Here is a 10,850-nt window from a genome sequence, read left to right as displayed (position 1 = left end):
AAGGAAAGGAAATGCGGAATAGACTAAAGGAAGCTATCCTACGGGTGCATGGTATAACAGTTGGACAGAAAGATCGTTAGTCAAATTACATTAAGTGTAGAGCGAAATATAAAACTGTAGCAGAAGAAAGACCGAGCAAACTGGAGTTAATTATCTTCCTTCCTCTGCGCTGCCAAAAGTGCCAGCTCAAGTCGGAGAACTTCTGCCCTCTTCTCTGCTAGGTGCATTTCGGTCTTTGCCAGCTGGAGCTCTTTGTCTTTCAAGGCACCTTCGGCCTCTATCTTCTTAATTTCAGCCTCTACCTTCTTGACATCCACAATGCTATTGCAGCGCCCTGGGCAGTGAATGCTGGGCGCATGATATCCTTCAAGGATGATATGATACTGTCCGTGAACAATTGCTCTTTCTGCGCCATTTTCTAACTGCTGTCAACTTTTTTCTTGGTCCAGTAAACAAAACTCTCGAACATACTTGTCTGGTAGATGTTGGAAACGTGGCCTTTCTCTTTCTCTGTACTATTGTCTCCGAGTCTGTAGTTGTTGACGAGGGTGATTCTGAAGATGACTCAAACTCTGAGTAGTCAATGGACATACCAGGTGTTGCCACAGATTCCAAAACACGGTTGTTAATAAGTTGAACGAGCTCAAAATAATAGGGGCACAATCTTTTTTTTCGACTGCAAATTGTTGGTAGTCAGACAATGGTATAAGACGACAAAAAGAAACGGATCACTAACCCCATATATTGGAATGCGAAGGCTCTAAATCCTCTGGCTTCGACACACCGGCCCCACTTCCGAATATTTCTTTTGTTAGGTTCGATTTTCTTTCAACAGACTTGCAAGTCTATTCTTGAATGCATTCCGGTAAGAAATTACAACAGCGTTGTTGTCAAGGTTTTCACTATAATCAGGAAATTCACCCAAGACTGCTAGCGCTATCTCCTTATAAATTGCCTGCTTTGACTGGCCAACTGTGGCATCACCAGGCTGCCGTAGCACTGCACGACGGGCTCGATCATGCTCTTGCAGGTAGTTGATAAACGCCCAAGTAAGAGCGAAATTGTTTTTCTGCCAATTAAGGGCCTTGGCCTTAGTTATCGGTGCTGTAACCGGTGTTGCAGTTGAGTGAATGATGGGCGATGACGAGTTCTCTGTTTCAGCGATTAAATCGATAACGCTGACGCTGGTCTCGTCAATGTCAGACATTGATGCTCTAGACTTCGTTCTATTAGCTTGCAAATAATTCTAGACGGACTATTGCCACATCCATGCACACTTGGAGATGACGGATACAAAGAATGACAATAAGATATGCGGCGCAACGACGCGTCGCGTGTAGCAGGTCCGGAGGAAAATCAGAATCAGGTCGCTCCATAATTTCGGGGCTTCAAGCAGAATAATTCTGGGATGACCCTAACCCTGGGAAAAAATCAATAATCAGCAAAACTGATTTTTGGCTTGAAAGCCCTAATTTTGTAGAAAGCAACGCGACAGATAGGTTCATGAATGCTGCAGCCCTAACCTGATGGTTCAACCTCTAGTTTGACATTACTGCCTCAAATGCGGCAACGCTTGAAGTACTAACTGCTTTCTCCCAACCGACGTCAGTTTTTTTTTTCTCCTTCGAAATCCTCACAGTCGACGAAAAGTCAGCAACGATCCAACAGTTCCTAGGATTATTTGGTCACCGCGGAGACATATACAATGTCAGCAGAACCACGCCCGGCGCCGACCGGAACGAACGGCACGCCTCTTCCGTCACGGTTCTCCGCCAAGGCAAAGCCCAGTGGTGGTCGCAGGCAAAGGCCTGAGCCGTTGTTCGACAATCTCCAAGATTTGCAGAAGGCCGCACGAAAACTACGACTTTCGAAGCGCGAGATGGCGCAGCTGCCGAAGGAGGAGAGATTGAGAATTAAGCGGGAGAGGAAGGCATTGAAGACTGATAAAAAGCGATTGCGGAAAGAGTTGCTTAAGGAGAAGCACCGGAAGAAAGCACAGTCCAAGAAGTCGACGGAGAAGAATGTCCCCGAAGCCCCCAAAGCGGTTGACGAAGTGCTCAAAGGGACTTTGAACGCTTTAGTAAAAGAGAATGGCAATGAGATTAGCGCTGAGCCTGTTGCGAAGCCTGCTGAAACTCCCGCGGACGGAGTTGTCAAGATTATAGTTGACGACAAACCAGCTGAGAAGCCAACTAAGGTTCAATCTCCCCGTTTAACTCCAAAGGAGAGAAAAGCGGAAAGAACAGCGAAGCGCGCACAGCAGAAAATTGAGAGAGATGCTAGGAAAAAGGCCAAGCTTGCGGCGCGAGCTGTTCGCAAGGCCGAGAGAGCCGCCGCTAAGGCTAAAGGGGAGGACAAGAATGAGGAGGAGCATGATGACAATGATAATGATGACGACGACCGCTCTTGCGTGGCTTCCAACGATGGCGGGGATGTGGCGATCAAGGTCGATGATAAACCGACAAAACTTCTGGCGAAGACACCTCGTCGCGCCGCGAAGGAAAAAACTGCATCCACACTTGGCAAGAACACCAAGAATAAAGCGAAATATGATAAGAACAAGGACAGGAATGCTGAGCGGAGACGCCAAATGAAATTGAAGAAGATGGAAGCTGATATGTCGAAGATCAGTGAGTCCGCGAATGGCGCTCCAGATTCAGCTTCCGATGTTCCTCCGGTTGAAACAACTGCCGTCTCGTCTGCTCCCCCTCCAGTGGCAGCCGATGGAAAGGAGCATTCGAAGAAAAGGAAACGTGAGGACAAGAAGAAGAACGATGGTGATGATCCGAAGGAGAAGAAGGCTAAAAAGAAAGCAGAGAAAGTAAAAACGAAAGCAAAAATGGCTGAAATTACGGTTGAGCAAGTCCTTACGACTGAGGTAAAGAAAATAGAGACGGAAGACTATATTCCGTTGTAAATTGTATTGTTCGCAATAAAATGTTGAAATTGTTCGATGTAACTTTAGATGCGCCATCTTTGCAGCCGTTTCCAAGCTTCGTTTTCGAGCCGCACAGGAGACTACTCCTGAATTTAGGCCGGGTAAACTGGGACATCAGAAATTTTTAATTTAAAATTTTGGCATCAGCCCAGTAAAGCGTCTTTCGATCAATCACCAGCGGACTATAAATGACGGCTCCTGAAGTGGATATAGAAGCGAAGACAGCGAGAGAGAATGTTGAGAATGCTGTCGACAAGGAAGAGAGAAGGCGGTTGAAGAAATTGATGAAAAAGCAGAATCAGGCTGAGAAGGAAGCTGCTAGCACGGAATCCGGAGCTGATGCAGTGGTGAGGTCGAAGAAGTCGAAGGAGGAGAAAAAAGAGAAGAAGGAGAAAAAAGAGAAGAAGGAGAAGAAAGAGAAGAAGGAGAAGGAAGACCAAATGGACAAAAAGGAGAACGCAGAAGGGAACGAGGAGGACGCTGAGGAGGAAACTTTACAAAGCGTCCCCGATTCGACTGAATCTTCGTCTAATGAAGTTAACGGCGTCTTTGGAAAAAAGGAGAAATCTTCGAAGAAATCGAAGAAAGGGGGAGATGGCCAGTCGAAGAAGCGTCCGGCGCATGCAATGGAAGAGCCAGCGACTGTGGAGTCCAAGAAGCCAAAGCCGATTCAGGCTACCATTAGTAGCACAGCTGCCGACGCCGATATCAATAAGTTCCTCAGCGATAGTGGAATCACCGTATCCGATCCACTAGATAGCGGTCTGAAGCCAATTTTGTCGTTTGAAGAGTTAAGTGTAGACAAGCGTGTTCTTGACTTTCTGAAGAAGTATCCCAAGCCTACGCCGATTCAGTCTGCCTCGTGGCCGTTTTTGTTAGCGGGCAGAGATTTGATTGGGGTCGCCGAGACTGGATCCGGCAAGACCATGGCATTCGCAGTTCCTGCTATTGTCTACCTATTGTCCCTTGCTGTTGAGAGGAAGAAAAAAGCAAAGAATGCAAGCGGTACGTCGGTCTTAATCGTGTCTCCTACACGGGAGCTGGCACTTCAGATCCACGAGAACTTGAGCGACTTGGGCAAAGCTGTCAATATCAAATCTGTTTGTGTATATGGCGGTGTCTCAAAGGATGATCAGAAACGGGCCTTGAAGGGCGCGAACGTCGTCGTCGCCACTCCCGGTCGGTTGATTGACTTGGTGAACGATGGCGCGATAGACTTAAAGGAAATTTCGTATCTGGTTTTGGATGAAGCGGATCGCATGCTCGAGAAAGGGTTCGAGGAGGACATCAAACGCATTATGCAGTCCACTGACGCGTCGAACCGAAAGACCGTGATGTTCACGGCTACGTGGCCACCTTCTGTCCGCGACCTTGCGTCGGAGTTTTTGAATAATCCGGTGAAGGTCATGATTGGCGACCGCGAATCGGAATTGAAAGCTAACGCCAGGATCGAGCAAGTTGTCGAGGTAATGGATCCGCGACAGAAGGAGCAGCGCCTGCTACAACTTCTCAGGCAGTATCGATCAGGACCGAATCAGGATGACAAGATTCTCATTTTCGCCTTGTACAAGAAAGAAGCTGCTAGGGTTGAGCGGTCCCTCCAGTCCATGGGATATAAGATTGCCGCTATTCATGGTGACTTGTCGCAGACGCAGCGGACTAATGCTTTAGAGAGTTTCAAGACAGGTGCTTGCAAGTTGCTTTTGGCTACCGATGTTGCAGCACGAGGGTTGGATATTCCGGCTGTGAAGTTGGTTATCAATCTTACTGTAAGTGTCAATCTTACTATCTGGGACTATATGTGCAGTGCTGACTTCGACGTTTGTTCAGTTCCCCCTAACAGCAGAAGACTACGTGCACCGAATTGGTCGAACAGGTCGCGCTGGTCAGTCTGGAAAAGCCATCACTTTCTTCACGGAGCATGAGAAGCACTTATCTGGAGCATTGGTCAATGTCTTGCGAGGAGCAGACCAGCCTGTTCCGGAGGAGCTTCTGAAATTCGGCGGACATACGAAGAAGAAGGAACACTCTGTGTACGGAGCATTTTACAAAGACGTTGATCCTAACCAAAAGGCTAAGAAGATTGTGTTTGATTAGACTTAGATGCACTCGTGGTGATATATGTAGAGATAATTAGATTGAGGAACTGGAGTTGAGTTGTGTCATATAAAAATGTTAGATCAGGCATTGTAATGTTCGGTATTAGAGATGGCATAATGAAGTCTCGCAGTATGATTTCCTGGTCCACGTAGCCGAGCCATCAACCGTCAGTTATCCATTTACCCAAACAATAAAAGTGCAGAGCGTGTCTCATTGCTTTAATCGATCACGCAAACAATCTTGCCCATGCTTACGTTAGACTCCATATACTTATGAGCCTGAACGATGTCATTCCACGAGAATACTTTGTCCACAGGATTGACAAACTCTCCGGAGATTAGCTTCGGAAGCCCGTACTGCTGGAAGAGGTCTTTGATCTCCGACTGATAGCCTATGGTGCGCGACCGCAATGTCGACCCCTCAATCCTCAAACCTGGCGTTACATCAGCACAGAGGAGCTTTCATTTCACGCGAACAACTCACGCTTGTACAGAATCATGCCAATATTAGCGTGCTCAACCACACTGCCGCTCATAGTAGCAAGCAGGACTATTCTCGCATCTCTGGCTGCAACGGTAATATTTTTCATAAAATAGTCCTGACCGATGAAGTCTACAATGACATCGACGCCGAGTCCCTCAGTCTTATCCGATATAAACTTGACGAAATCGTACTTCTTGTAATTGATGCCGTAATCCGCTCCGGCAAAGCTTTCTACAAACTTCACCTTCGCGTCTGTGCCTACTGTCGCGAATAACTTCACGTCGGGACCAAGGATCGAGCGCGCGAGTTGGAGTGCCGCGATACCGACACCCGATGCGCCGGCGTGAATGAGAACGTTCTTGACACGCTCTTTGATAGTGTGGATTTCGGCGATCTTGAGCAGCGCTTGGGTAGCCGTAAACCAAACTTCCGGGATTCCTGCCGCGGCAATGAAGGTGAGAGTTGACTCCTGGGTTGTCGGTTCGGTGTAAGGCAACAACAGTTTCGTCGAGCAGCGGATGTACTCTGCATATGCGCCGCCGGCCGCGAGACCAAAGACTCTGTCGCCTACCTTAAGATCCGTTGTCGAATCGGGACCAATTCTCTCGACTGTGCCTGAGAACTCGACGCCGAGCGTCGATGTAGCACCAGGCGGGACCTAACAGATCAATGTGGTCAGAACCATCTACCTCGCCTATTGCTCTTTTGAATGGTAGAACTAATTGAAAGAGCGTGTACATAAACACATACTGGATAGTTCCCTTTACGCTGAATGATATCCATTCGATTGAGCGCAAACGCGGAAACCTTTACAATCGCCTCGTTGGTCCCCGGCGCTTCTGGTGCGGGGACGCTCTCGGACAGGTACAAAGCTTCAGCCGCTCCCTTCCCATCCTTGATCTCAATAGCTTTCATAGTCGATGACATTTGTTGATTAACGATCTGGATCCTGTTTGAAGCGTACTAGGTTTTGGGGGGGATAGGACCAGAGCTTTGAATTAGACGTGGTGATCAAAGCGTGATAATGGCTTAGTCATGTCGGTACCGACAATTGCCGACTTGCTGAAGCTGGCATCCAGTCGGGGACAGTCCCAATGCGGCTTCGCCTTTGGCGCTTAAAGCTATTGCAAATAGCTATAGCCGGCATTTCTGCCGGAGGAGAATTAAAAAGATTAATGACAGTATCACGGCGAATAAACGACGAGAATTATTTGATATGCTGGGCTAAGGCTAAGTATGCGAAAAGTAGTCGCTACTGTGCTGAATTAATGGCGCCGGGGAATTTGTCCCAGCAGACGGGCATATGGCAAACGTATTTGTACTTGCTAAGCCTGACAAGTGCAAGCCGGTTAGTCTGCAACGACACTGGAAGTCCATGGCATTCCTCAGCTAGCAGGAAGGGCCATCTGATGCATGTAATGCAAGATTAATCGCTTTCCTAATACGAACGCATTTTCTTTTTGGATTCGGAGAGCAACAATCTCATTGCCCATTGATCACTCGTCCACAGGTTGGAATGAAGCGCGGAACGCATCATAGGTAAACAATCGTTTAACAATTTAACACTATGTAACAAAATGCCTATCGACATATCTTGGAGTCAGCTCGTTATAGGCAACGGCAAAAGCCCTAAAATTTATTCCGGCATAACCATAAAATTCACGAATTACTACTTAAACCCACACTTTTGTTTTACCGCTCTCAACGTCCGCTCTCGAGAAGTACTTACCCCTCTCGAGACCCATACTGTACAGAAAATTGATGGTGTCGTCCCACTCCTTCTCCTGACGGGCCTTGTCCCACTTCAACTCCTTCGCCATGATATCGATGACCTTGGGCAAGCTCTCCAGCGCGGCCTTGGAGTTCAAGAATGCTAGGCGGATGCGTCGCGACAACACGTCGACGGCCGTTCGAGCGTACTCATGCTGAACTGCGTAACGAACCTCGCCATCAATGAACGGGTACGCTGGCGATAGCTTGATCCCTCTGGTTGGCCATCTCTCTCCCGTAGCAGATGAAAGTCTGACAACGTCGTATGCGCGATCACCATAATTGTCAGTAAGGTGCTTGGCAATGTCGGTCTCAATGCCAAACGTCTGGATCAAGTGTATGAACATGAGTTTTCTGTATCCCTCAGCACCGACGAGCTTAATATTCTTGGTTCCACATGGGCCGGCAGGCTGAAGACCGAATTCCTTGATAGAGGTGTTGACTGTGTCTTCCGCCATTTCTCTATATGTAGTCCACTTGCCGCCAGCGACAGTCAAGAGACCGCTGTCGGAGAGAGTGATCAAATGGTTGCGGACTAGCGACTCGGTGTTCTTTGCCCGCGGGTCACGGACCAATGGACGAATACCGCTCCAGGCAGCAAGAACATCTTCTCGGCGAACGGTAATATCATCGGCAACGTAATGTTGAATTTCGTTCAGAATCCAGTTAATCTCGTCCTCGGATGGAATAGGATCCTTGGCGACTGTGGTAGGAGAGTCGGTCGTACCCGCCAGAGTGTGGCCTTGCCACGGCAGGAAGAAAACGACTCGTCCGTCGGAAGTAGCAGGGTCGATCAATCCCATATTGGGGGAGCAGTAGTAGTCGGGAAGAACAACATGCACACCGGACGAAGGCGCGACGATGTCGGCCGCAACTGGAGTATCGAGCTGCCGGATCTTGTCCGCGAACGGCCCGGTCGCATTGATAACACCCTGACAACATATGAGCAAGCGGATATATATCGCGTAATAGTAACATACCTTAGCTTCAACTTGAATCTTACCAGCATATCCGTCATTGTCGCGGACAACAACTCCATTAACACGCCCAGAGGCGTCCTTGGACAACTCAGTAACTTCCATGTGGTTAAGAATAACTGCACCCTTCTGAGCGGCAGTAAGAGCGATAGCAGTGTTCATTCGCGAGTCATTGTGGCTGCCGTCGTAGTAGACAATGGCACCCTTCAGGTTCTCGGGCTTTAGCATAGGGAAGTTCTCGAGGGTTTTGCCTCGGCTCATAAAGTAGCTTGATTCCATGTTCTCCTTTCCGGCAATTAAGTCATACATCTTGGTTCCAGCCCAGTAATACGGGACTTGCCACCATCTACGCCATGCATTGTTAGCCGGTTAAGCTTATAAATCACATGAACAGGCTTAGTAGCCATACTTGTAGACTGGTACCATGATGGGAAGCGGAAAACTTAAGTGAGGCGCGATTTTCAAGAAAGTAGCACGCTCAGCAAGTGCCTCTTTGACCAATTTGTACTGCTCATAGTCGAGGTTCTGAAATCTCCAGTTAGCCGTACAATATCTTGCCATGACAGACGCATAAACCTACCCAGAACGCTTTCTCCAAGTATCTCACACCACCGTGCACAAGTTTAGTACTCCTACTACTTGTACCGCATGCAAAGTCGTCTCGTTCAACAAGTGCGACCTTCAACCCTCTGCTGGCGGCATCCAGCGCACAGCCAGCACCCGTAGCACCACCGCCGATAATCAGCAAGTCGAACTTTTCGGTCCCCAATTTCTTGATTTGTTCTTCTCGAGACGGAGGCAAGGCAACGGGAGCAGGGACAGGATAGTTCAATGGCGCGTCCTGCTCAGCCTGGTGGTGTATCCAGCCGAACGAGTCTGTCGTCGAGAGAAAGAAGGCGGTGGTGCTTAGGATGCCGCCAGCAGCCACTGACCGGAGGAGTAGCCGACGACCCCGTGTAGATGAGAACAATGCCCGACGGAACGACATTGCTGTGTACTGGATGGGAATAGATTACGGATTGTGACAAGGGGTGCGCCAGATTAGAGGATATCGCAGCACAATGAAGGAGTGAATGAAAGGGCGAGAGCACCGCCAGGCGTTAGTGACTTTGCTGCGGTGAACTCCTGACAAGTTGCAATCAGACGGAATAAGCAGGAGACAGACCAATTACTGTGATAGCTGTTCTCGATTGGAGGACGGGTGGACAAGAAACCAAAATGGTTGTCGAGGCTTATGGTTGAGACGGGGCGTCCGATCTGGTCGACGACCACGATACATACTATTTGGTCGACGACGTCGTTGTCGCAGCTATTTTCATATGACAAAGGTCGACGCACGGCCGGGTCAGCTCGCGCCCAATCCATTTCCCGGTCCCGCATCAGTATATGCCACCCAAATAATCCGGACCCGTCCGAGACCACCTGACCCGCTTGTCATCTCGACTCTTCGCTTCACCCAAAGCTGCGCTTTCTGTTGCAACAATGTTGGAAGACGATATGTTTCCAGTATGCGCAGATACAGCGTGCAGCGGCCAATTGTTGGCTACGCAGTTGCAAACACGGACGTCAATAGGCCGAGAGCTCCGCGATGAGAGCTGTCAGAGACTCGGAGCTCATCGCTCCATGCGAGTCGCGACGTTTCTTTAGTGAGGCTGCCCCAGCTGCAGGAGGCGGGACAGACCCTTCACCCGCAAAACGACAAGCGGCAAGCGGCCCGCACGCTCACCGCAATTCCGAAGCCTGCACTCCAAAATGACGAAGCCAACGTTCGGAATTTTCTGCAGACGAGCCGCTGAATAATACTTTTCATATGACAGTTTCGTATGATCGTATCTTGACCATATGCGTCGCAAACTGCGGATTTTGGGTCCAGACGCCGACGGGCACGGTAATTGACTGATAATTAATCGAAAATTGTATGTTTCGGCTCGGCAGGCAAGGACCACAAGGGCCATAAGCTCACAAACCACTAAGTTGGGAGGACATTTTTGCCAAATTGTTCCGCTCAGAAAGTTAAGAATTGGCGAAGACAGGCTCACAATGGTCACGTTTATCCAACGCTACCGTACTTATAATTTATTGCTCAGTAAACTACCGATGCTTCACAATTGCGGGCAAGCCAGAGATGAATATCCCGTGTGGAGTGATGACGTCATATTGTGGGCCCTGGAAAACTTTCTTGACACCATTGCGTTGCATCGGCGTTAAGATTTATCACTAGTTCTTCATCGTATTAGCATTATCAGGGCCTTCCAGAGGGGGCCGTTATCGTGACTTGACCGATAGACTGGTCTTGATCACGGAATAGTCAGAAGGCCTGAACAATTGCACATTTATATGCCCTACAGATATTCTTGGGGGCCCAGGACGACTCTAAAGCGAAACTTCTTATGTTAAAGGGTCTGGATATCTGCAATGAGCGAGTCCAATGCCTCGAACGCGAGGAGTAATTCACGAACTCGAATGATGCAGTCGTGAATTTACTCGAATAATGCAGCAAGCGACTATTATTCGCGAACAACAATACTCACCGCGGCGGCGTTTTCAAATTTGGCATAAACGCGCAATTACAGCGTCAGCGC

The 10,850-nt window shown here is 48.7% G+C and overlaps 5 protein-coding genes across 5 annotated transcripts; 2 read left to right on the top strand and 3 right to left on the bottom strand.

Annotated features, from left to right (window-relative positions):
• Nucleotides 1–146: 146 nt before the first annotated feature.
• Nucleotides 147–1,328, bottom strand: POJ06DRAFT_302250 (uncharacterized protein; the record flags this gene model as incomplete). The annotated part of the gene is made up of 5 exons (XM_056190757.1): nt 878–1,328; nt 737–845; nt 594–676; nt 472–564; nt 147–425 (listed from the first exon to the last, which is right to left on the bottom strand). The coding sequence occupies exons 1-5, from the start codon at nt 1,205–1,207 to the stop codon at nt 147–149; spliced, it is 894 nt and encodes a 297-aa protein (XP_056042754.1). The 5' UTR covers nt 1,208–1,328.
• A 161-nt stretch (nt 1,329–1,489) lies between these two features.
• Nucleotides 1,490–2,956, top strand: POJ06DRAFT_256601 (uncharacterized protein). The gene has a single exon (XM_056188042.1). The coding sequence runs from the start codon at nt 1,706–1,708 to the stop codon at nt 2,915–2,917; it is 1,212 nt and encodes a 403-aa protein (XP_056042753.1). The 5' UTR covers nt 1,490–1,705; the 3' UTR covers nt 2,918–2,956.
• Nucleotides 2,957–3,222: 266 nt separating this feature from the next.
• Nucleotides 3,223–5,035, top strand: POJ06DRAFT_199398 (P-loop containing nucleoside triphosphate hydrolase protein; the record flags this gene model as incomplete). The annotated part of the gene is made up of 2 exons (XM_056185149.1): nt 3,223–4,707; nt 4,769–5,035. 2 exons carry the CDS (start codon nt 3,223–3,225, stop codon nt 5,033–5,035), a joined length of 1,752 nt encoding a protein of 583 aa, XP_056042752.1.
• A 35-nt stretch (nt 5,036–5,070) lies between these two features.
• On the bottom strand, nt 5,071–6,544 carry POJ06DRAFT_256599 (uncharacterized protein). The gene is made up of 3 exons (XM_056188041.1): nt 6,272–6,544; nt 5,522–6,179; nt 5,071–5,471 (listed from the first exon to the last, which is right to left on the bottom strand). The coding sequence occupies exons 1-3, from the start codon at nt 6,446–6,448 to the stop codon at nt 5,257–5,259; spliced, it is 1,050 nt and encodes a 349-aa protein (XP_056042751.1). The 5' UTR covers nt 6,449–6,544; the 3' UTR covers nt 5,071–5,256.
• A 465-nt stretch (nt 6,545–7,009) lies between these two features.
• Nucleotides 7,010–9,719, bottom strand: POJ06DRAFT_256596 (FAD dependent oxidoreductase-domain-containing protein). Its single transcript, XM_056188040.1, has 4 exons — nt 8,849–9,719; nt 8,678–8,793; nt 8,272–8,614; nt 7,010–8,223 (listed from the first exon to the last, which is right to left on the bottom strand). The coding sequence occupies exons 1-4, from the start codon at nt 9,254–9,256 to the stop codon at nt 7,195–7,197; spliced, it is 1,896 nt and encodes a 631-aa protein (XP_056042750.1). The 5' UTR covers nt 9,257–9,719; the 3' UTR covers nt 7,010–7,194.
• Nucleotides 9,720–10,850: the final 1,131 nt, after the last annotated feature.

The sequence above is a fragment of the Lipomyces tetrasporus genome (assembly GCF_029532465.1).
Source record: "Lipomyces tetrasporus strain NRRL Y-64009 chromosome Unknown POJ06scaffold_7, whole genome shotgun sequence".
Taxonomy (NCBI): Eukaryota; Fungi; Ascomycota; class Lipomycetes; order Lipomycetales; family Lipomycetaceae; genus Lipomyces; species Lipomyces tetrasporus.
The sequence above is the reverse complement of the archived record's forward strand: the minus strand, read 5'-3'. Positions and strand labels throughout refer to the sequence as shown.

Coding starts and splice junctions, on each gene's coding strand:
- POJ06DRAFT_256601 (XM_056188042.1), top strand. CDS start 1,706: ATGTCAGCAGAACCACGCCCGGCGCCGACCGGAACGAACGGCACGCCT.
- POJ06DRAFT_256599 (XM_056188041.1), bottom strand. CDS start 6,448: ATGTCATCGACTATGAAAGCTATTGAGATCAAGGATGGGAAGGGAGCG. Junction 6,180..6,271: donor AGCGTAAAGGGAACTATCCA/GTATGTGTTTAT, acceptor TTGATCTGTTAG/GTCCCGCCTGGTGCTACATC. Junction 5,472..5,521: donor TGGCATGATTCTGTACAAGC/GTGAGTTGTTCG, acceptor ATGTAACGCCAG/GTTTGAGGATTGAGGGGTCG.
- POJ06DRAFT_256596 (XM_056188040.1), bottom strand. CDS start 9,256: ATGTCGTTCCGTCGGGCATTGTTCTCATCTACACGGGGTCGTCGGCTA. Junction 8,794..8,848: donor ACTTGGAGAAAGCGTTCTGG/GTAGGTTTATGC, acceptor TGGAGATTTCAG/AACCTCGACTATGAGCAGTA. Junction 8,615..8,677: donor ATCATGGTACCAGTCTACAA/GTATGGCTACTA, acceptor TGCATGGCGTAG/ATGGTGGCAAGTCCCGTATT.